The 23081-nt window shown below is 37.1% G+C and overlaps 2 protein-coding genes and 1 pseudogene across 2 annotated transcripts; all 3 read left to right on the top strand.

Moving 5' to 3' along the window:
* The first annotated feature begins 307 nt into the window (after positions 1 to 307).
* On the top strand, positions 308 to 829 carry LOC149018276 (3-hydroxy-3-methylglutaryl-coenzyme A reductase 1-like). The gene has a single exon (XM_089153869.1). The coding sequence runs from the start codon at positions 308 to 310 to the stop codon at positions 827 to 829; it is 522 nt and encodes a 173-aa protein (XP_089009995.1).
* A 7015-nt stretch (positions 830 to 7844) lies between these two features.
* On the top strand, positions 7845 to 9347 carry LOC149018275 (isoprene synthase, chloroplastic-like). The gene is made up of 3 exons (XM_089153868.1): positions 7845 to 7895; positions 8782 to 9075; positions 9252 to 9347. Exons 1-3 carry the CDS (start codon positions 7845 to 7847, stop codon positions 9345 to 9347), a joined length of 441 nt encoding a protein of 146 aa, XP_089009994.1.
* Positions 9348 to 11410: 2063 nt separating this feature from the next.
* LOC149018274 (terpene synthase 10-like) lies at positions 11411 to 22695 on the top strand (annotated as a pseudogene).
* The last annotated feature ends 386 nt before the right edge of the window (positions 22696 to 23081 follow it).

Raw genomic sequence — 23081 nt, 5'->3', positions numbered from 1 at the left:
TGAATTGCACTTAGAGTATCTTTTAGATATCAAAGTCAAAAATTTATACATTGAAAAGAAAAAGAATACCTAAGCATTAGAATGACAAATAAAATAGTATAGACATAATACTTCGAAAGTTATAAACTAAAATGATGTTTAATATGATTATTTTCTCATTTGTTTTTCAAATTTATAGTTGCTTCAATTTTTTTTTCCTTTCAATTTTTTCTCCATGTATCATGCATCGGGCGTCTTTTACTAGTAATTTATAAGAAGGGAATATAATACATTGTTTTGAAACATAGTGATTGAAACCTAAACAACAATGGAGGTGGTACCTTTGGCGATTCAAGAAGAGGATGAGAAGATGATCAAAATCGTGGTTAATGGAATTCTTGATCCCTCTCACGACCTTGTAGATATGATCGGCCGCGATCGAAATCGTGCAGCAAGGATACGCAGTGAAGCATTCCAGAGGAAGACGGGGAGATCTCTTGGTGGGTTGCCTTTCGATGGCTTTGATTATAATTCCGTTAAGTTCTCATGTGAGATGCCCGTGGGTTATGTCCAGATTCCTGTGGGATTCATTGGTTCATTATTGCTCGATGGAAGCAGGGAGTATATGGTGCCCTTGGCAATCACTGAAGGGCGCGTGGTGTCCAGTACCAATAGGGGTTGTAAGGCCATTTACGAATCTGGTAGTGCCCCCAGCGCATTGCTCAGAGATGGGATCACTCGCACTCTTGTTGTCAGATTCGCCTCCGCCTTGAGAGCTGCAGAATTGAAGTTCTACCTGGAAAATCCTCTCAATTTTGACCAATTGGCGAACGTTTTCACCCCTGAGTGAGTTTTCGATTTTTGGGTTTTTACTATCTGCATGCCGAATTAATTCAAATGTTTTGCAGGTCAGATAGAGATTGCAAGAATTCAAATTCACAGGCACACACTATAAAATAATTATGAGTTATCTTTTACTAGTAATATTTTTACTAGGTTTATATATATATACCAAAATTTGATTGTGTCGTTAACCAATCAAAAATAAAATCATATACTAATCTAGCTAGCAGAAAGTACGGGGTCGAACTATGGGGAACTAAAATGCTAAGTTACTAAGATTGAATTCAATAAAACTAAATTTAAACTAAATCTATTAATTAATGTAAAAACTTTAACTATGAATACGTGAAGATCTTTGGGATTTCGAATCCCAATGCTTTTCCCTAACCAATATAACTCTACACTTCAAAGCAAGTTAAGGATGATCTTCCTAGGTATGCCCTATCTTTGCAAGACTATCGTCTTTTACAAAAGTTTGGCACGCTTAGTTTGCTGAGTTATATAACATCTTTGGCTAGACTCAAATACAATCAAATAGAAGATATAGAACAATCAAATTAATGAAATAAACATGGTTCATCTACATCCCAAAGAAAAGGAACTAGTTACTCATTATCACAAAGTTCATAAGACAAATAAAGATGAAACATAGAGAGAGAGAGAGAGAGAGAGAGAGAGAGAGAGAGAGATGTGGTCTTCTTCTTGAGCAATGAGAGCCAAGATCCGCGTTCGTCGTCTTCTCATCTTCTTTGTGGCTTCTTTTTTATGTCTCCCGCACACAATGAATCCCCTCTTTTTACCCGTCGATTCAATTTTTATTAGTTCAGATTTTGGAAAAACTCAAAACTATAAAGTTGTAGACGTTGTAGATATTTTCGATATCGTTCCATAGCATCTTGAATCACTGCAATCCGAGCTCATATGAGAGAGATATGCCTAAAATACTGAAGGTAGGTCTGTTTACCCGATTTTCAGATTTATTACCAATTTTGTTCCTTAGACCTCCACCTATTTCCAATTTGGCTAAGATCTCTGATGCGGATCAATTATACTTCTGGATCCGACTGAGCCTCCTCTCGTATCCGGGACGATGAGTCCTGTAAGAAAGGTTAGATGCGGGCCGGCTTGTGTGCCGGGCAGCCGCCTCCGATAGCAAAGTCAGACAACGAATAGAGTGAGGTCTCGTGCAAAAGCTTCACAAGATTAGACTCAGAGTGTATTGGGTTCTTACCGGAGGGGTATGTCTATGCTTTTATATTGTAAGTGTTACCTTTTATGTATTTGGTAAGTTAGCCCGACAAGGGCTGTTGTTTCTCCTAGGATCGTGCTTCCTTGTCGTTGGTCCCATTCAATTAGCTGCTGAGTTGACCTTCTATATCAAGGATGATTGCTATATATGTGGCGTATGTTACGCTTTTGGTCATGGATGATTGGCATCTGTCCCGACTAACTAGCATGTGGAGCCCCATCCGGGTCAGACCCGGTCGGGTAGAAATCTTCAGTATCATAAGCCCCCTATCCCGAACGTTGTTTACATCATGCGGGATAGCAAGGAAGATTAAAAAAGTGCAAGACCTTAAGGAAGGTGCAAGTTGACCAGGATTGACCCGATTCAAATTATTGCCTTAAAAAAGTGCAGGACCTTATGGAAGGTGCAAGTTGACCGGGATTGACCCGATTCAAATTATTGCCTTAAGAAAGTGCAAGTCCTTATGGAAGGTGCAAGATGATTGGGATTGACCCAATTCAAATTATTGCCTTAAAAAAGGTGCAAGTCCTTAAGGAAGGTGCAAGATGACTGGGATGGGCCCGATTCAAATTATTACCTTAAAAAAGGTGCAAGTCCTTAAGGAAGGTGCAACTTGACCGGGATGGACCTGATTCAAATTATTACCTTATAAAAGGTGCAAGTCCTTATGGAAGGTGCAAGTTGACCGGGATTGACCCGATTCAAAGTATTACCTTAAAAAAGGTGCAAGTCCTTAAGGAAGGCGCAAGTTGACTGGGATGGACCCGATTCAAATTATTACCTTAAAAAAAGGTGCAAGTCCTTAAGGAAGGCGCAAGTTGACCGGGATGGACCCAATTCAAATTATTACCTTAAAAAAGGTGCAAGATGACCGGGATGGATCTGATTCAATTTATTACCTTAAAAAAGGTGCAAGTCCTTCAGGAAGGTGCAACTTGACCAGGATGGACCCGATTCAAATTATTAGCTTAAAAAATGTGCAAGTCCTTATGGAAGGTGCAAGTTGACCGGGATAAGACCCGATTCAAATTATTACCTTAAAAAAGATGCAAGTCCTTAAGGAAGGCGCAAGTTGAACGGGATAAGACCCGATTCAAATTATTACCTTAAAAAATGTGCAAGTCCTTAAGGAAGGCGCAAGTTGACTGGGATGGACCCGATTCAAATTATTGCCTTAAAAAAGGTGCAAGTCTTTAAGGAAGGCGCAAGTTGACCGAGATGGACCCGATTCAAATTATTACTTTAAAAAAGGTGCAAGTCCTTAAGGAATGTGCAAGTTGACCGGGATGGACCCGATTCAAATTATTACCTTAAAAAAGGTGCAAGTCCTTAAGGAAGGTGGAAGGTGCAAGATAACCGGGATGGACTCGATTCAAATTATTACCTTAAAAAATGTGCAAGTCCTTAAGGAAGGTGCAACTTGACGGGGATGGACCCGATTCAAGTTATTACCTTAAAAAATGTGCAAGTCCTTATGGAAGGTGCAAGTTGACCGGGATTGACCCGATTCAAATTATTATCTTAAAAAAGGTGCAACTCCTTAAGGAAGGTGCAACTTGACCGGGATGGACCTAATTCAATGTATTGCCTTAAAAACACTGGCTTCATAAACACTGGCTTGTTTTTGGCCCTTACGTAACAGTGTCCTGTATGTGTTGGGCTTATCTGTTAGTAAGACTTCCAAAAGTCTCTGGTGTGTAATGCCACTCCAAAGTGCGTTGTACGCCACCTGATCATCAAGATCCTCGATCTCAATGGTTACTTCATCGAAACGTTTCAGGAAATCCCAAATGGATTCATTACGCCCTTGCCTTATAGCGAATAAACTATCAGACGTCTTCTTGCTTCCGATCGCACTTCTAAACTGGGCTATGAATTTTCTAGCAAGTTCCCTGAAGTTATGGATGGATCCGGGTTGTAGACCACTAAACCACTTAATGGCCGGGCCTTTCAACGAGGCCGGAACGTTCTTGCATAGTAGCTCATCTTCCTGACCTAGAACAATCATTATTGACTTGAAATAACTTATGTGGTTCTTCAGATTCATTTTTCTTTCGAATGGAGTAAAGGTAGGCATAATGAAATTCTGAGGAAGAGGTAAATTTATAATCTCATTTGAGAATGCTTCTTGATCAACCACGTCCAAATCCTTGTCGTGATCCCAATCCTCCAATTTACGCTCGACCTCTGCCATCCTCTTCCAAAGGCAATTTTGCCTAACTCCATTCCTGCCTGATTCAGCGTTGTTTTCTTTTCTGGATTGAGTTCGGGCAACTGAGACCCTCGATCGGGTTGATTGAGGATGACTTTCTCCTTGGTGCTCCATTTCTTCCCAACGGCTTCTTTGACGATGGTCGGGACCAGCATGACTGGACCTTTGACCTTCGTCAGGTCTTCCTTTCAAGATCCTCCCTCTTGGCCGAGATCTTCTTGCATTTTGGAAGGCTCTCAGTAGCCTTCCCGTCTGAGTGTTACGCCTTGGTCCTTGCTCAACTCCAACTTGATGGACCAAACCTCGCAACACCCCTTGCATCTTGATCATTCCCTTGCGAAGCTCGTCCATATCTGCTGTCGTAGAATACCCCTGAGGGCCTCGGGATGTGCCTTGCCCGTTTGGATTTTCAACGACCAGGTTCCCCTCGGGAGGATCTTGTTCCACTCGGGTTGAGTGGACTCCATCGTCTTGATGTGTTTGATCTTCAGGAATCTGATTCCCGCCAGCATTTTCTATTCGGGAACGTCCATTATTTCCTCCTCGTTTTGGCATGACTTGAAGATTTTGTCGTTCCCACAGACGGCGCCAAACTGATGCAGATCAATTATACTTCTGGATCCGACTGAGCCTCCTCTCTTATCCGGGACGATGAGTCCTGCAAGAAAGGTTAGATGCGGGCCGGCTTGTGTGCCAAGCAGCCGCCTCCAATGGCAAAGTTAGACAACAAATAGAGTGAGGTCTCGTGCAAAAGCTACACAAGATTAGACTCAGAGTGTATTGGGTTCTTACCGGAGGGGTATGTCTATGCTTTTATATTGTAAGTGTTACTTTTTATGTATTTGGTAAGTTAGCCCGACAAGGGTTGTTGTTTCTCCTAGGATCGTGCTTCCTTGTCGTTGGTCCCATTCAATCAGCTGTTGAGTTGACCTTCTATATCAAGGATGATTGCTATATATGTGGCGTATGTTACGCTTTTGGTCATGGATGATTGGCATCTGTCCCGACTAACTAGCATGTGGAGCCCCATCCGGGTCAGACCCGGTCGGGTAGAAATCTTCCGTATCAATCTCACTTTTCATGATTTCTTGGGCAACAAGATTGAATGTCATGATTTAAAATCCACCAATATCTAATATATTTGTCAACTTTACTCCATATTCTATATATATATATATATATATATACTAGAAGATATACCATGCTATTTTTTACCTTTTATATTTTTCTTCTACCAATATATGTACTTATATTTAACTTTATAAAAGCTTTTTTGTTAAAAAAGACGAGGTGTGATTCATCACTATGATTTACATTTTACCCTTGACTCCAGACTAAGATGCTTAATAGCTATCTTAAGATTGAGGGCCTTTTTGTATCAATCCTTATCTATCGTGCTTATTTAAAAGAAGTGAATATAATTATTTATTTAAAAAAAATGAAAAGTAACTTGATAATTTTTTGGCAGAATAAGTTATGTAATGAAAATAAGTTTAGCATGCTAAAATAAAAATAAAATCAATAAAAAATAAAATATGTCATTAAGGTTTTCGAGTAAGCGAATGCATAAACAATAGAGTTTCACAAAATGAATGTGTATTTAATATTATATCCTCAATTTACATTTGTATTTTAAGTGGCATGTATAAAATAAATAAAATAAGTTTTTGACTAAAAATCCATAATAAACAAAAGATCTATTATGAATTTCTGAAAGGATTTTTTTGTTATTTTAAACAAACATAGGATTTAATATTGATATCCAATATACCCAAAAAAAAAAAAATGAAGAGAAAGAGAGTTGATACAAAAAAGGCCCAAATCTTTCATGCGAAGCCCATTGAAGAAATGGATTTTATGGAATCCATTTGTCGAAAAACCTTGTCACCTAACTTCATGTTCTCCAAGTCTCCTGCAAGAAGCTCGTTCGTTTTGTATCCAACTCGCACAAAATTCCTCTCTACTTTACTCCCTATTTCTATATAGCTCCCTCATCTAACCAAGGATTTTTTTGATTATTGCGGAGACATATATACCAGCTAAAATTTACTTAAAAGGTTGTGAGGAGAGTGGAGATCTAGGCGTCCTCCCATCTCCCCACACTTGCATAAGCCGGACACAAGGTCTACCCATGTATATTGTGAGGGTAGGGAAATCGGGAGGACGGGCGGTTGAATGGAAAGGATTTGCACGATTGCACCACTATTAAGTATCTTTTGATGGTAGAGATCTTCTCTATCTGACCTATTCTTCCATTTATTCAGTTACACTTATATAAATATAAGACCTATACTGTCCTCGCTTGATATTGAAAAACTCTATGAGTTAAAGTTTCCCACTCATATAGTGCTTTGAAATTTTTCCAAAGACATCAACATATATAGCTCTAATAATATTGTGCCCCGAAGTTATCACATATGTTTTTGTAAACCCTGAATTTTTCTACATTGAGAATTGTTTTCAATTATATATATATATATATATATATATATATATATATATATATATATATATATATATATATATATATATTTTTGGATAATGTTTTCAATTTTCAATGTCTCAGCTCTTTTAGCTTGAAGTCATACTGACACTGAGTGCCGTGTTCCCATTAATCTAATAGGAAAAACAAAAAGCCTAAACCTGCTTAAAAAAACCGCCAAGTGCCGTAGCTAGCTCAGTATCCTTTGAAAAGCACATATAATTAAGACTAAAACCATATTATGCTCAGAAAGATCGAATGAAAAATAACAAATAAGAGCCAAATTGCTGTTTAGATAGAAGCTTTGTTTCTTACACCATGAAAGCCAACAACATAATCAAATAAAAATAGCATCAGCAAATGAAACTCTAAAAGGAGGAGAAAAAAACCACCTCTCTAAAATAAGAAAACTAAAAAGGAAAGATGCACATGAAAGAAAATACCATATGAACCACCTAATTTTTTTTCTTAATCTAACGTCATATTTTGTCTGTCTATCACTTTTTGCTCACATCAACAAATAAATTTGTTTTTTATATAAAACTTATGTTAGGCATATGGACATCAACACATGTTAGAGGCACCATTACTCGTTAATGAGAGGAGACATATGGAACATCATATCACTCTTTCTTAGAAATTTTTTTTGAAAGAGATTTAGTATAACACTACTCCTAACAAATCTTTTAAAATAATCAAACCACTCAAAAGAGGGAAGATGTGAGAGGTATAACATGAATTTTTTTTTTTTTTTTTTTTACTTTCTAATAATATGTATTAAAAATGTGGTTTAGGAGAATTTTTTTTTAATTAAGTTAAATTGATCGTAGTCGTTTCAACCTTAGTGATGAAACATAATCGTTTAAACAAATAAAAAGAAGATGCCCATCTTCTCAGAACATTTTGAAACTTCACATCATCTAATGTCTCTTTTGTTTTTTTTTCGTGTGTTGGTTTTTTTGTTTTTCCGTTTTAAATGAAGAAAATGTTTATTTCAACAATACTCCCAACAAGTCTTTTAAAAGATGCATGATACGTGTTAGTAGAGTGGTAGATTTATATTTCTCAGTAGAGAGGTTATGGGTTTAACTCTTGCGAACGAAAAAGTTCCCTTTGAGGATGTAATCAAGGTGTGCGTTAGCTGGCCCGGATAAACCTCAGATATTACCAAAAAAAAAATCGTAACCATCTATACTACAAACATCTAGTCTAGAAGAATATTTTATTAATTAAATTGAAATTGATCATCATTGTTTTAACCTTAGTGACAAAACAGAATCGTTTAAACAAATAACTTAAATTGTGAAGAAAACTTTTGTTCAGTCATCTACTCAGTTGGAAAAGATATTTTATGACATATCCATTAACAATTAAATTTGCATATAACAACAATCCGAATCTGATCCGTTTACACCCCTATCTATATACTTGTTCACGAAGAATGTAATCAATTAAGTAGAAGTACCTATCATCATTATGAGATGAGATCTACACCAATATTAGTAGATTATACAGTAGTATAACTACTTGTAATATTATTATTAAATTACATATTGAGAAAGAATCATCACGATTACAATATGCATTGGAGCTCTAAAGTAAATGGATTTTCATTAAAATAATCCAAGCATGCATTTATCATGATGGAATTACTAGTATATATAGAATTAAAGTGGGAGAGACACTGCATGGCAAGTAGAGGAGTTTCCATCAATCATCCTCCAGAGTAGCTTCTTGCATTACCAAAGTTGCTGGCTAGCTTTCTCCCTCATAGGATCAATCTCCCCAAAAAACCCTATATCCATCCATCATTGGATGATTCCATCAAGCATGAAATCCCTTGCTGCAACAACATCAAGCATTCATATCCCTCCCAGCTGACGACCACTGATCAAAGACGAACAGCAAATTACCAGCGTAGCATATGGGATTTCGACTTTGTGCAATCTTTGAACAGTGGTTACAAGGTAGCTAATTATCACATTAATAATCCTTAATTATTCTTCCTGACTTTAGCTTTTTACTCTACTTCGATCATTGGCTAACAGAATTTCTCTACAGGAAGAGTCGTACAAGAGCGAAACCAAGAAACTGGAAGAAAAAGTAAGACTTAGGCTTGATGCTGGAGCCAAGGGTGTCCAGTTAGGTCTGCTAGAGTTGATTGATGACATAGAGAGGCTGGGGTTAGGGTACATCTTTGAGCAGGATATCAAGAAGGCCCTCGACACCATAGTTTCCACGGAAGATATGGAAATTAGTCTCCATGCTACAGCTCTTCGATTTAGGCTCCTTAGAAAACATGGGTATGAGGTGAACCAAGGTATATATTGTTAGGGGTAATCTGGTATTTGTACTGCTTTAGTCATGAACCGAACCGGTTGGGTTCATTTGGTTCACAGCCTATTGTATTAAGAATGCTGGGTTGGTTCAGGGGTATTGCGTGCAAATCGATTTCATTTTTGAGATATTTTCTCTCTGTTCTACAGGTTCTTCTTGGAGCTCTTTTGAAGCTTCGTTCATGGCCGTCGAGTTCGAATGCTTGTAGCTCTGGTTATCCCTGGTGCTTGAAGGAGGAAACATAGGGCTTTTGATCGCTAGAGTGAGGCGAACACTTGATGGTACTTTGGAGACCTGTGGTTGCTTGTATCAGGTGTTTCGTATTCTCTTCTTTCTTCTTCTAGATCTATAAACTCCCAAAGACTTAGTGAATTGGATTCATACCTGAATCCTGGAGAGTAGGCATATGCCGAACTCCGTAATCATGTCTTCTTCTTCTCTGATGTTTGAATACCCTTGTATGTTCGGTCCACAAGATATTAGGGCATGAGATTTTGATAATTCGATCACAGATTGGCATCAGAGCCATCTCAGTCATGTTCCCTGCTTCATTTAGGTATTGTTGAATCATTTAAATCCTAAATTTGAAGGTTGCTTATACGGTTTAAGGTTGTCTCAGGTTAAATTCTTAAATTCTTTAAATTCTTTCGCTGCTTATACCTCTGATATATGAATAACAATTCGGTTCTTATAGTTTCTATTCAATTTTTGTCATAATTGTTAACCTTATGAAATTGTTTTCATTTCATATGAGATGAATGTGCTATGATCATGATTCGGTTCTATAAAACCTCTGTTAAAACTGTTTCATACAATTGTGGTATACTCTGTTAATGTTTTTGTAACCTGTTGGGTGACAATCTGAGTATAGGTAGATAATTCTGATATGATTAGGGTTTAATTAATCTCATTTATTTTTGCCTCTCTGATTATACTATCTGCTGTCTAAATTCTCTTGTTAATATTGATCTAATACTTGGTGTGTATTGATCTGTGGTGTTAACATCTGATTATTAGGTTGCTGTAACTTGTATAAATTGAGCTTATGTTTTTGTGATTAATTAATATTGATTATTTAACTCTTTGTTAGAATAATCTTTTATTTTTCAGAATTGGTTAATCAGTATTTGTGAATAGTATTCTTGTATACTGATTAGTGTCTTGTACTGGGTTCAAAGTGGAGCCTAGTAAGGGTTTTTGTCTACTAGGGGAGGATACTCCTCCCAGTGTGGTTAGTGTTATTACCACAGGCTCTAGTAGAGCTGTAGGACTAGGGGGGAACCCTAACTACCTAAGTTTGGATACTCCTATGGGGGGTTCCAGGGTAGATATTGAGAAGTTTGATGGCACAGGGGATTTTGGGATTTGGAAGAGGAAGGTTCGAGCTTTAATGGCTCAACAAAAGCTCCTAAGATCAATAGATGACCCAGATGCTTTCTTTGAAAGTATTGATCCAGTCTTGAGGACTGAAGTGATGGAGAATGCAATTGGTTGCATGCTCTGGAACATCACTGATGGGGTTATCAGATGTCTTGATGATGATGACAACACTCCTATTAAAGTTTGGAATAAGCTTGAGCAGATATATCAGAAAAAGAATCTAGGTAACAAAATTTATTTGAAGGAGAGGTTGTATGGGTTTAAGATGGATCCTACAATCAGCCTTGACAAGAATCTAGATATATTTAAGAAGCTGATTCAAGACTTAGCTAATACAGGGGAGAAGACTAAATTGGAAAATCAGGACTTGTCTATTATCCTATTGAATTCACTACATAATGATTATCTTGTTGTTAAGGACTCAATCAAATATGCCTGTCAAAACATTTCCCTAGAACAACTAATTGATGCCTTAAAGAATAGGGAGTCTGAACTATTGGCTTCTGGTAAGACTAAGGGCAGTGGGGAAAACCTGTTTGTAAAGGGCAAGGGCTCTTACAAACAAGGGAGACCCAAAGGAAAGGGAAAAGTAATTGAAAGCCATGAGACTAACAATAAGAATAATAATGGGAACAACAAGTCTGATACAAACCTCAAGAGATGCTTCTTTTGCAAGAAAGTAGGACACTTTAAGAAAAATTGCTTTGCATATAAAAGGAAAATGAAGGAATTGGAGACTTCCCATTCTGATATGCCTGGACCCAAGAATGGTCAAGCCAATGTCTATGAAGACATCAGTGAGGTGCTTACCATATCTGAGGTTAGTAGGCAAGAAGGATGGATTTTAGATTCAGGTTGTACTTATCACATGTGTCCACACATACACTGGTTTACACACTTGTCTGAGTTGAATAATGCCAAAGTTATGATGGGAAATGATGATTTATGTGATGTAGTTGGTATTGGTTCTGTTGAATTGTTGAATCACAATAAATCTGTTTTCACCTTACATGATATTAGATACATACCTGACTTAAAGAGAAACTTGATTTCAATTAGTAGCCTTGACAGTGCTGGGTTTGTAACTTGTATCTCTGGGGGTAGTCTTTCTGTATCTAAGGGATCTCATGTATGTTTAAAGGGCATTTCTCAGTCTGGTTTGTATGTTTTTGATGGTAGTACATTCCTAAATAATATCTCCAATATTTGTTGTCTGTCAAGTGAGTCAAATATCACTAGTGTGTGGCATGCTAGGCTAAGACACATAAGCAATAAAGGAATGCAAGCTCTAAGTAAACAAGGCCTGTTTGGCAAGGATGTCATTGATAACTTAGAGTTTTGTGAGTCATGTGTCTTAGGTAAGCAGCACCGGTTAAGCTTTGGAGCTGGGTCTCACTTATCCTGGGATATATTAGAATATGTACATGCTGATTTGTGGGGACCTCGCTTGAGTCTTGTCTTATGGTAGAAACTCTTATTTCTTATCCCTTGTTGATGACTACTCTAGGAAAGTGTGGATCTTCTTATTGAAGACCAAGGATGAAACTTTTGAAAAGTTCAAGTATTGGGTTGCTTTGGTAGAAAACTTGAGTGAAAAGAAAGTTAAAACATTAAGGACTGACAATGGATTAGAATTTGTTAATGAAATGTTTAATGGATTTTGTAATGACAAAGGGATTCAAAGGCATAGGACTGTTAAATACACCCCTCAGCAAAATGGCATTGCTGAAAGAATGAATAGGACAATTTTAAACAAGACTAGATGTATGCTCATCGGTTCGGGGGGTACCTAAGGGTTTTCTGGGGTGAAGTCATTACAACAATGTTCACCTAATCAATAGGAGTCCCTCTGTTACCTTAGGGTTTAAAACCCCTGAGGAAATGTGGTGGGGTAAACCTCCCAGTCTTAGTTACCTTAGGGTATTTGAGTGTGAATCCTTTGCTCATCAGAGCATTGGTAAATTAGAACCCAGGAGTAAAAAGAGCATCTTTCTAGGGTATCCTGAGGGGGTGAAAGGATATAAGCTATGGGATAGGACTGTGCCTGGTGTTAAGACCTTTGTTAGTAGGGATGTTCTCTTTAGGGAGAGTGTGTTCCCTTGTCTTTCCATTGACAATACCAATTTGAATCCACTTGATCAAAGAATAACAGACTTCACTCAATTTGATTTAGGGCAGGCTGATGTTTTCTTAAGTCCTGCTCAGACTCTTGATTCTAGTATACCTAAAGGACCCTTGACTTCCCCTCAACCTAGCTCTGGTAATAAAGAGTCTGAGGTTGTAGTTTCTGAGATTGAGAGTGGGTCATTGCCCTCTCCTGAGACTTCCACTGGAGAGGTGGAAGAAGTTCCTGATCTGAGTAGTTACCATTGGCTAGGGATAGAATTAGGAGAGTGGTTAAGCCACCTAGAAGGTATGTAGCCAACTTTGCACATGAGACTAATATTTCTGTCTCTGATATTGGGTTAGATGAACCTAGTTCCTATGAAGAAGCTTTGGGTTCCAAAGATAAAGATTTATGGGTTCAAGCCATTAATGATGAATTAGATTCATTAAATAAGAACCAGGTTTGGGAACTAGTTCAGAAGCCCAAGGATCAAAGGTTATTACCTTGTAAGTGGATATTTAAAATCAAGGATGATGGAATTGATAATTCCAAAAGATATAAGGCCAGACTTGTTGCAAAAGGTTTTGTTCAAAGAGAAGGGGTGGATTATGATGAAATTTTCTCTCCGGTTGCCAAGTATAAGACTATAAGGTTGTTGTTGTCCCTTGTTGCTCAGAACAAAATGACTATAGAGCAATTGGACGTGAAAACTGCCTTTTTTCATGGCAATTTAGAAGAAAGGATATATATGCAACTACCTTTAGGCATCTCGGCAGCTGGAGATGAATCACAAGCTTGCTTGTTGAAGAAATCTCTCTATGGACTTAAACAGGCTCATAGGCAATGGAACAAACGTTTTGACTCATTTGTGTTGAGTGTAGGGTTTAAGAAAAGTATTTATGACAGTTGCCTATATTTTCTCATTTCAGATTCTATTGTGTTGTATCTTATACTTTATGTTGATGATATATTGATTGCTTGTGTTGATTCTAGTCTTATTCAAGATGTTAAGAACAAGCTGAAATCTGAATTTGAGATGAAGGATCTTGGGACAGCCAAGAAAATTTTAGGGATTGAGATTTATAGGGATAAGGGGGAGGATACTATGTTCATTGGTCAGAGATTATATTTATTGAAAGTGCTTGAGAAGTTTAACATGCTTAATTGTAAACATGTAAATGTTCCTTTAGCTGCACATTTTAAACTTTCAAATGATCATTGTCCTAAGAATAACTTTGAAAAAAGTGAAATGTCAAAGATCCCTTATTCTAGTCTTTTAGGTTCTCTTATGTATCTCATGATATGTACTAGACCTGATATTGCTTATGCTGTTAGTGTACTGAGTAGGTTTATGTCTAATCCTGGTAAAGAACATTGGCTTGCTCTCAAGTGGCTCTTAAGGTATTTGAGAGGTACTGTTCATAAAGGTTTAGTGTTCAAGTCCACACCTGGTGATCTTATTCTTGAAGGATATACTGACTCAGATTATGCTAGTAATGTAGATAACAGGAAATCATTATCTTCTTATTTCTTTCTGTTATCTGGTAATTGCATCAGTTGGAAGGTGCAACAACAGCCTATAGTTGCTTTGTCCACTACAGAGGTTGAGCTTGTTGCTGCATCTGAATGTGTTAAAGAGAGTATATGGTTGAATGGTTTGTTATGTGAACTTGGTATTTTGAAGATTAAACCTGTTGTCTTTATTGATAACTAGAGTTCTATCTTTTTATGTAAGAATCCTGTTTATCATGACAGAACCAAACATATAGACATTAAATACTTCTTTCTCAGGGATAAAATAACTGATGGTTCACTTTTAGTTGAAAAGGTAAGTACTGAGCATAATCCTGCAGACTGTGGTACTAAGTCATTGCCTCTTTCTAAATTTCTACATTGTCTTGATTTGTTGGGAATTGGTGATGTTGTCTTTTAGTACATATGTTCTGTAGTTTTGAGTTGTATATTACTTGTTTTTTGGATTGTGGTGTGTGTCTTGTTGTTATTTGATTGTTTATCAGGTTTTGCATTTGTTGCAGTTTTAGGGGAGATGCTGCCCAAATTTTTATAACTCTTTATTTGTTTGTCTCAGTTATGAGATATTTGCCTGGTGTGTGCATGTGTGCTCTTCATAGTTATATGAGTGAGTTATGAGTTATGTTTAGGATTTTCTCTACCTGGTGCAGTCTGTTGCATGGTGTATCTGCATGGAGTCATTAGTGTTGCATGGTTAGTGTGTGTCTAGGTATTTTGCATATTTTATTTGCTTTGTACTGCGATTTTCTTTTGTCTTGTGTGTGCAGGTATACTTGGATGATGACGGTCGCATCCAGCTCACTATAGTCATTTTGGGTGTACAGATTAAGGGGGAGATTGTTAGGGGTAATCTGGTATTTGTACTGCTTTAGTCATGAACCAAACCGGTTGGGTTCATTTGGTTCACAGCCTATTGTATTAAGAAGGCTGGGTTGGTTCAGGGGTATTGCGTGCAAATCGATTTCATTTTTGAGATATTTTCTCTCTGTTCTACGGGTTCTTCTTGGAGCTCTCTTGAAGCTTCGTTCATGGCCGTCGAGTTCGAATGCTTGTAGCTCTGGTTATCCCTGGTGCTTGAAGGAGGAAACATAGGGCTTTTGATTGCTAGAGTGAGGCGAACACTCGATGGTACTTTGGAGACCTGTGGTTGCTTGTATCAGGTGTTTCGTATTCTCTTCTTTCTTCTTCTAGATCTGTAAACTCCCAAAGACTTAGTGAATTGGATTCATACCTGAATCCCGGAGAGTAGGCATATGCCGAACTCCGTAATCATGTCTTCTTCTTCTCTGATGTTTGAATACCCTTGTATGTTCGGTCCACAAGATATTAGGGCATGAGATTTTGATAATACGATCACAGATATAATATATTTAAACCCTAGCATTCAAACCCATCTTGATGATGAACTTCTCTTCTCTTTTATCTTCCTATCAAAAAACACCAAAAAAACCACCAAAAACACCACCACACAAACAAAACCACCCAAAAAAAAAAAAAACAAAAAAAAAAAAAAAAAAAAAAAAACAACACACACCACCACAACAAAAAATAAAACCCCCCCCCCCCAAAACAAAAAAAAAAACAAACCCGCCACGCCCAACCCCAACACACACACAAAAACAAAAAAAAAAAAAAAAAAAAAAAAAAAAAAAAACCAACAAAACAAAAAAAAAAACCCCACCCCCCCCCCCCCCCACAAAAAAGAAAAAAAAAAAAAAACCCCGCGGGCAAAAAGAAACCACAAAAAAAAAAAAAAACCCCCTCCCCCTTTACTCCAACTAGCTAAGTTGGATTTCAACATTGTCCAAGCATTGCATCAGGAGAATCTAGCTGATTTATCCAGGTATATATGTCTTAGCTATCCATTATTTCATGCTGTATATATCTAGCTAGCACTACTGATGTACCCAGGTCTCAATTCTCGTTAGCATTAGGTGATTAACTCATATTAATTATCTATTGAATCAAATGAAATAAGCAACCTATAAACCCTAACCTAGTCAAGCCAACCGATCGTGTGATTTAACAAGAAATTGGAAGCAAGAAGAAGAAGAAACACATGAGTTTGATGACGGAGTTCGGCATAGCCTACTCTCCGGGATTCAGGTATGAATCCAATCCACTATATATATGGGAGATTACAGATCTAGAAGAAGAAAGCAAGGATTATGAAACACCTGGTATATGCAACCACTGATCTTCAAAAGACCATCGAGTGTTCGCCTCACTCTTGCGATCAGAAGCCCTCTCTTTTCTTCACCAATAACCAACTAGAACCAGAGATACAGGTGACCGAAGACGAACGCCATGGAAGACCTCAAGAAGCTTCAAGAACCCGTAGCAGAGAAGTAAACCAAAAACAGAAAAATGAATTGCATATATCGTGCGAGCCAACCCCAGCCCTTAATATAATAAGGCATGAACCATAAGAACCAAAACCGGTTCGGTTCATCACTAAATAGATACAAATTACCAGATTAACCCCAACATTCTCCCCCTTAATCTGTATTCCCCAAAGAACTAACTATAGTGAATTGGATGCGACCGTCATCATCCACGTATACCTGCACACACAAGACAAAAGAAAAACACAGTACAAAGCAAATAAAAATATGCAAAATACCTAGACACACTAACCATGCAACACTAATGACTCCATGCAGATATACCATGCAACAGAATGCACTAGGTAGAGAAAACCCTAAACATAACTCATAACTCATAACTCACTCATACAACTATAAAGAGCACACATGCACACACTAGGCATATATCTCAAAACTGAGATAAACAGAATAAGAGTTATAAAAATTTGGGCAGCATCTCCCCTAAAACTGCAACATATGCAAAAAACCTGATTAACAAACACAAACATACCTGGACATCACCACACCATAGATAAATGAAAACAAGTATACAATCTCCACAAAAGATAATAACCCACCACATAGACTTACTCATGCTAACCAAAGCATAATAAATATATGAATTAAAACAAGTAAGACTTTAAACAAGAGACAAGTATAACTTCAAGAAATCCATGGTGATATCCAAAACCAACCTAGATTAACAGAACCTTACAACATCAACAGATGAACAACATGGATCTTGACATAATTGACAATATCAATACAGCCCATAAATCTACAAATGCTTACAATATAAGCCAAGTCAAGTCTAAAACATATCACATGATACATAAGAGAACTTAACCAACTAGAGAAAAAAGATTTAAACAATTCAAATATATAAAACATAACAAGTAAGCATAAATCTCTCCCCCTCAATCAGTAGATTCCAAAACTTAGGAAATTCCTAACAAATCCATGTATTTTCATTTCAAATTCTGATTTTAAAACCTTCCCAAAGGAATACAAACATGCAATCAATATGTTAAACCACATAGATGCAGATATAAGACATAGAAAATGAAATGAGAAACTAGAGGCAACTGTCAACCTAAAATGCAAATACAATGCAAAAAACTCAACCATCAAGTCTTATATATCAATGCCAAAGGTATTCAAATGAAATCACAACAGAATTCATTAACAAGTCATATTTCCAAACTTAGTTGTTAAAATGCCTAAAGAAGTTGCAAATCTTTCTTTCTTCCACACTAAAGTAAAGAAAGACAACAAGTATCCAATTACCCATTAAAATAATGAAGAGAGTAACTCAGGATATCAAACATTCTAATAGCCTTACATTTAACCAACAAGATGAAAATATTCTAAACAAACCCAAATAGGCAATAACACTTCCTCAATCCATCACTGGCTTACTACCACTACTCAAACCAAGACCTCTTCACCCACTCACTACACATGACGGGTACAAGTCACAACTAGACACATCTAGGTCACCTAGAGTAGAAACCAAACCAGAGATAAAAGAAGTAAACTCAATAAGACTTGACAACTCTGACCAACAAGACCAGACTCAATAACCACATAAAAATATAACTGCAAACAAGACATAATCTAACCAATAAAACTGGTGCAAGTCATTTTACCAGACAACTCAATAAATCTGACAATAACTACTCCCAAATCAAAAAACATACAAGCTGACAAACCATATCCCCTGAATCTCATGTGAACCCCAACCTGTGAGGACACACTCTCTTGACAACACCTATGTCAAGACCAGCACCAATGCTGAACTGGAGAACAAACCTCTCCCCCTGGAGACCAACCTCTCCAAACACTTGACAACACTGTGTCAAAAACTAGCACTCATGCTACATATGGAGACTATACCTCTCCAAACAACCAGGGATATATCTAATGCTATAACAAGTGAAATATGAATCCTCATGTGTAACCAACTGTAATAAACAGTCTCAACACCACCTATTACCACTCTAGCATTACAAAAAAAACAGTCAGACAAGTATACCAATGCCAATAAAAGCATCCATGAGAGTACAAAACAACAACAAATACATAACATGCCATCACTATCATAATTGGTCAAGAATTCTCACACAACAAGGTATATCTTAACCAATAGAAAAAACAGGCATAAAACATGTTGTCTCAGATTTATGAAAAAATAAACAACTTCCTTACACAAGCATATCACCTTAAAGATAAATAGACCACCTCCTTTTAACAAAGGAACAAAATAGGATAAACCAAAGTATGCACCCAATGGAAACCCAAACAACCAGGTCTTAAAACAAGGTTTATGCTAACACAGAAAGCACCTAAGTCATCAAAGGACCTCAAACATGTTTATTTCACCAGAATTAGGCACATTATTATTAGTTGTCTCATTTTCTTGCAGTTTTCTCTTATATGCAAAACAATCTTTCTTAAAGTGTCCTACTTTCTTACAAAAGAAGCATTTCTTGAGGTTTGCATCAGACTTGTTGTTCCCATTATTATTCTTATTGTTATTCTCATGACTTTCAAATACTTTTCCCTTCCCTTTGGGTCTCCTTTGTTTGTAAGAGCCTTTATCCTTAACAAACAGATTCTCCCCACTGCCCTTAGTCATACCAGAAGCCAATAGTTCAGACTCCCTATTCTTTAAGGCATCAATCAGTTGTTCTAGGGAAATGTTTTGACCTGCATACTTGATTGAGTTCTTAACAACAAGATAGTCATTATGAAGTGAATCCAATAGGATAACAGACAAGTCCTGATTTTCCAATTTAGTCTTCTCCCCTGTATTAGCTAAGTCTTGAATCAGCTTCTTAAATATATCTAGGTTCTTGTCAAGGCTGATTGTAGGGTCCATCTTAAACCCATACAACCTCTCCTTCAAATAAATTTTGTTACCTAGATTCTTTTTCTGATAGATCTGCTCAAGCTTATTCCAAAGTTTAATAGGAGTGTTGTCATCATCATCAAGACACCTGATAACCCCATCTGTGATGTTCCAGAGCATGCAACCAATTGCATTCTCCATCACTTCAGTCCTCAAGACTGGATCAATACTTTCAAAGAAAGCATCTGGGTCATCTATTGATCTTAGGAGCTTTTGCTGAGCCATTAAAGCTCGAACCTTCCTTTTCCAAATCCCAAAGTCCCCTGTGCCATCAAACTTCTCAATATCTACCCTGGAACCCCCCATAGGAGTATCCAAACTTAGGTAGCTAGGGTTCCCCCCTAGACCTACAGCTCTACTAGAGCCTGTGGTAACTACACTAACCACACTGGGAGGAGTCTCCTCCCCTGGTAGACAGAAACCCTTGCTTAACTCCACTTTGAAGCAGATAAATCACACACAATCAGTATATATTGGAATTAAATCACAATACTGACATAAACAATTCTGAAAAATATAATAAACAGAATTAATCAATCACAATTTTATTATCTACTCATATACATGTGTCAGCAGTATTTAATCAAACATTTATTAACTCAATAGGCCTATATAAACCAAATAAAGTGCCTAAGTTATCAATTGAGATCACTACTGCAGTCTTGTATAAAATTCTAGCAGAAATTATATAACCAGTGATCAATTAACAGTTAATAAAAACAGAATAAATCTCATACATAGATTATCACAATTACAAAGTCAAAACAGGTCATAAAAATTAGAACCGAATACCTACTGGTAACATACGAGGAGGGAGGTATATATGACCAACATATAACAAGAATCAACCTATATTCATATGAGATTAATTCAGCAAATTAATCTAATCGAATCACCAATCCTCATATAGATTAACATTGGAAATGAACCAAAAAAAAAAAATTATCAACGAGACTGTGAATGGTAAGCAGCAGAAGCAATAAATCAATCTATATTAACCAAAAAACATAGGCTATCAATCTAACAGGTTAACACTTGCTGAAATTATATAAAAACCAGATTATATAACCAGCAGTAGAATCATCCGAATTATAATCAGCAGAAGCAGAAGCAGAAGCATATACAGATTATATAATCGGAAAAAAATGATTCAATAATTTAACCTATTGCAATATGAGATCATAGAATCGAATTAGATATAGGAACTAAACAAAAGCCCTAATCCATCTAATTATCAATCACAAGAAAAAATGAACCGAAACACCGGCTGTCTCAGGCTAGCAAGGTAACCTCAGCTCTGATGCCAATCTGATGTACCCAGGTCTCAATTCTCGTTAGCATTAGGTGATTAACTCATATTAATTATCTATTGAATCAAATGAAATAAGCAACCTATAAACCCTAACCTAGTCAAGCCAACCGATCGTGTGATTTAACAAGAAATTGGAAGCAAGAAGAAGAAGAAACACATGAGTTTGATGACGGAGTTCGGCATAGCCTACTCTCCGGGATTCAGGTATGAATCCAATCCACTATATATATGGGAGATTACAGATCTAGAAGAAGAAAGCAAGGATTATGAAACACCTGGTATATGCAACCACTGATCTTCAAAAGACCATCGAGTGTTCGCCTCACTCTTGCGATCAGAAGCCCTCTCTTTTCTTCACCAATAACCAACTAGAACCAGAGATACAGGTGACTGAAGACGAACGCCATGGAAGACCTCAAGAAGCTTCAAGAACCCGTAGCAGAGAAGTAAACCAAAAACAGAAAAATGAATTGCATATCTCGTGCGAGCCAACCCCAGCCCTTAATATAATAAGGCATGAACCATAAGAACCAAAACCGGTTCGGTTCATCACTAAACAGATACAAATTACCAGATTAACCCCAACAACTACTCTTAATTTATATATATATACACACTCAAGGATCGAAACTAAAACATCAAAACAACTCTTCTAATCCTTTCACTTTTCACCGGTGCTTCTTAGGTGGTGGGAGAACTTGGGCGTTGTAGACCAGTTGAGTTTTTCAAGGGATAGTCTGATCCCATGTTACTTATGGGCATTGGGTATGAATCCTGAGCCTCAGTTCAGTAATTTTAGGAAACATATGTGTAAGATCGGCTTAGCGATAACTTTGGTCGATGATGTTTATGATGTCTATGGTACCTTGGAGGAACTTGAACTCTTTACTGATGCTGTGGCGAGGTCTGTTATTTGCCTTATGATCTTATTATTTATTTATAGATTATCATATATATATATATATATATATATATATATCATTAATAGCAAGCTCCCTGGCTACCTCATTAATTTACTCAAAGTATGTTCTTTTCTAGATGGGATGTTAAGGCAGTGGAAAAACTTCCACAGTATATGAAGATATGCTTCTTAATTTGTTCTCTTCAACACTGTTAATGAAAGGGCCTATTTTCACCTCAAGGAACACGGAATTGACAGCTTACCTTTCCTCAAGCAAGTGGTATATGCATATATGTCAACCTATTTCATTAGCCTTTTGTAGTTGCGCTTAATCCTTCCTAACAATCACTAATTTCTATTTACTTATTGTTAATGTGCCAGTGGGTAGATTTATGCAAAGCATACCTAGTAGAGGCAAAATGGTATTACAGTGGACATAAAACAACACTGGAGGAGTACCTCAACAATGCAGTGATTTCAGCAGGAGGCAATGTCGTACTATTTCATTCCTTTTTCGAATTGCCGCATGCTATCCCAAAGGAGGCCTTAGCTTGCTTATCACAAGATCCGAGTTTATTGCGCAACTCATCCATGATAGTTCGACTTGCTGATGATCTTGGTACTTCTGCGGTACGTATGTGAGCTTACGATTCACTACTTTGTGTAGAATTTTACTCTAATGCGGGAACGTACCATACATCACACACAAATAGCAGGTATCACGCTTTTCCTTGAATATGAAATAACTTGTACACTAATATAATTTTGTACAATTTGCAGGCCGAGCTAGAAAGAGGTGATACATTGAAGTCAATACAATCATACATGTATGAAACTGGTGCATCTGAAGACAAGGCTCGTGAGCATATATGCCATATGGTTGATAAGACATGGCATAAGATGAATGGTGACATATTCAATAATAATGATTCTCTCGGTTTGTCTCATCAATTTATCAGGACGGTTACAAATTTTGCTCGAGTGTCACAATGTATATACCAATATGGAGACGGCCATGGCACTTTTGATGATGACAACAAGAATCGAGCCAACTCATTGTTGTTTGAACCCATACCTTTGTAATTGGACCTTTAAAGAAAGTGTCTTTTCTATAGGATACCTTCTTCGTTCCTCTACCATGGAAATAAGACCCTAATGTGTTACAGACGCTTGTATTGAATCTATAATAGGAAGGAGTATTACATAACCGCCATCTATTGTACTTGATGCCAAGTCGTTTTCATAAATTCCATGATTTTTTTTTCTTCTTGTTTTGTTGGATGATAAACTTTAATACTTTTAGGAACCTGAGACAGATGGATCCCAACAATCCCATGTGGTGGAGACCCTGTACGACACACCTCATAGAGGGTCCAGATTTGTCCCATTGTCCCCAGTTGATCTGGTCCATTGATGCCCATTGACAAGTGTTTTTAGAGGAAGTAGCACTAGTTACCTTTTTATGAAAA

Source organism: Hakea prostrata, chromosome 4 (genome assembly GCF_041222555.1).
Source record: "Hakea prostrata isolate BN-2017 chromosome 4, UWA_Hpros_2, whole genome shotgun sequence".
Classification (NCBI taxonomy): Eukaryota; Viridiplantae; Streptophyta; class Magnoliopsida; order Proteales; family Proteaceae; genus Hakea; species Hakea prostrata.
This window is presented reverse-complemented; position numbering and strand designations above follow the sequence as displayed.

Bases quoted from the DNA above. Each gene is read 5' to 3' on its own strand.
- LOC149018276 (XM_089153869.1), top strand. From the start codon at position 308: ATGGAGGTGGTACCTTTGGCGATTCAAGAAGAGGATGAGAAGATGATC.
- LOC149018275 (XM_089153868.1), top strand. From the start codon at position 7,845: ATGGGTTTAACTCTTGCGAACGAAAAAGTTCCCTTTGAGGATGTAATC. The intron at 7,896-8,781 runs GTGTGCGTTAGC...TCCTGACTTTAG, and splicing joins CCTTTGAGGATGTAATCAAG to CTTTTTACTCTACTTCGATC. The intron at 9,076-9,251 runs GTGAACCAAGGT...TCTGTTCTACAG, and splicing joins TTAGAAAACATGGGTATGAG to GTTCTTCTTGGAGCTCTTTT.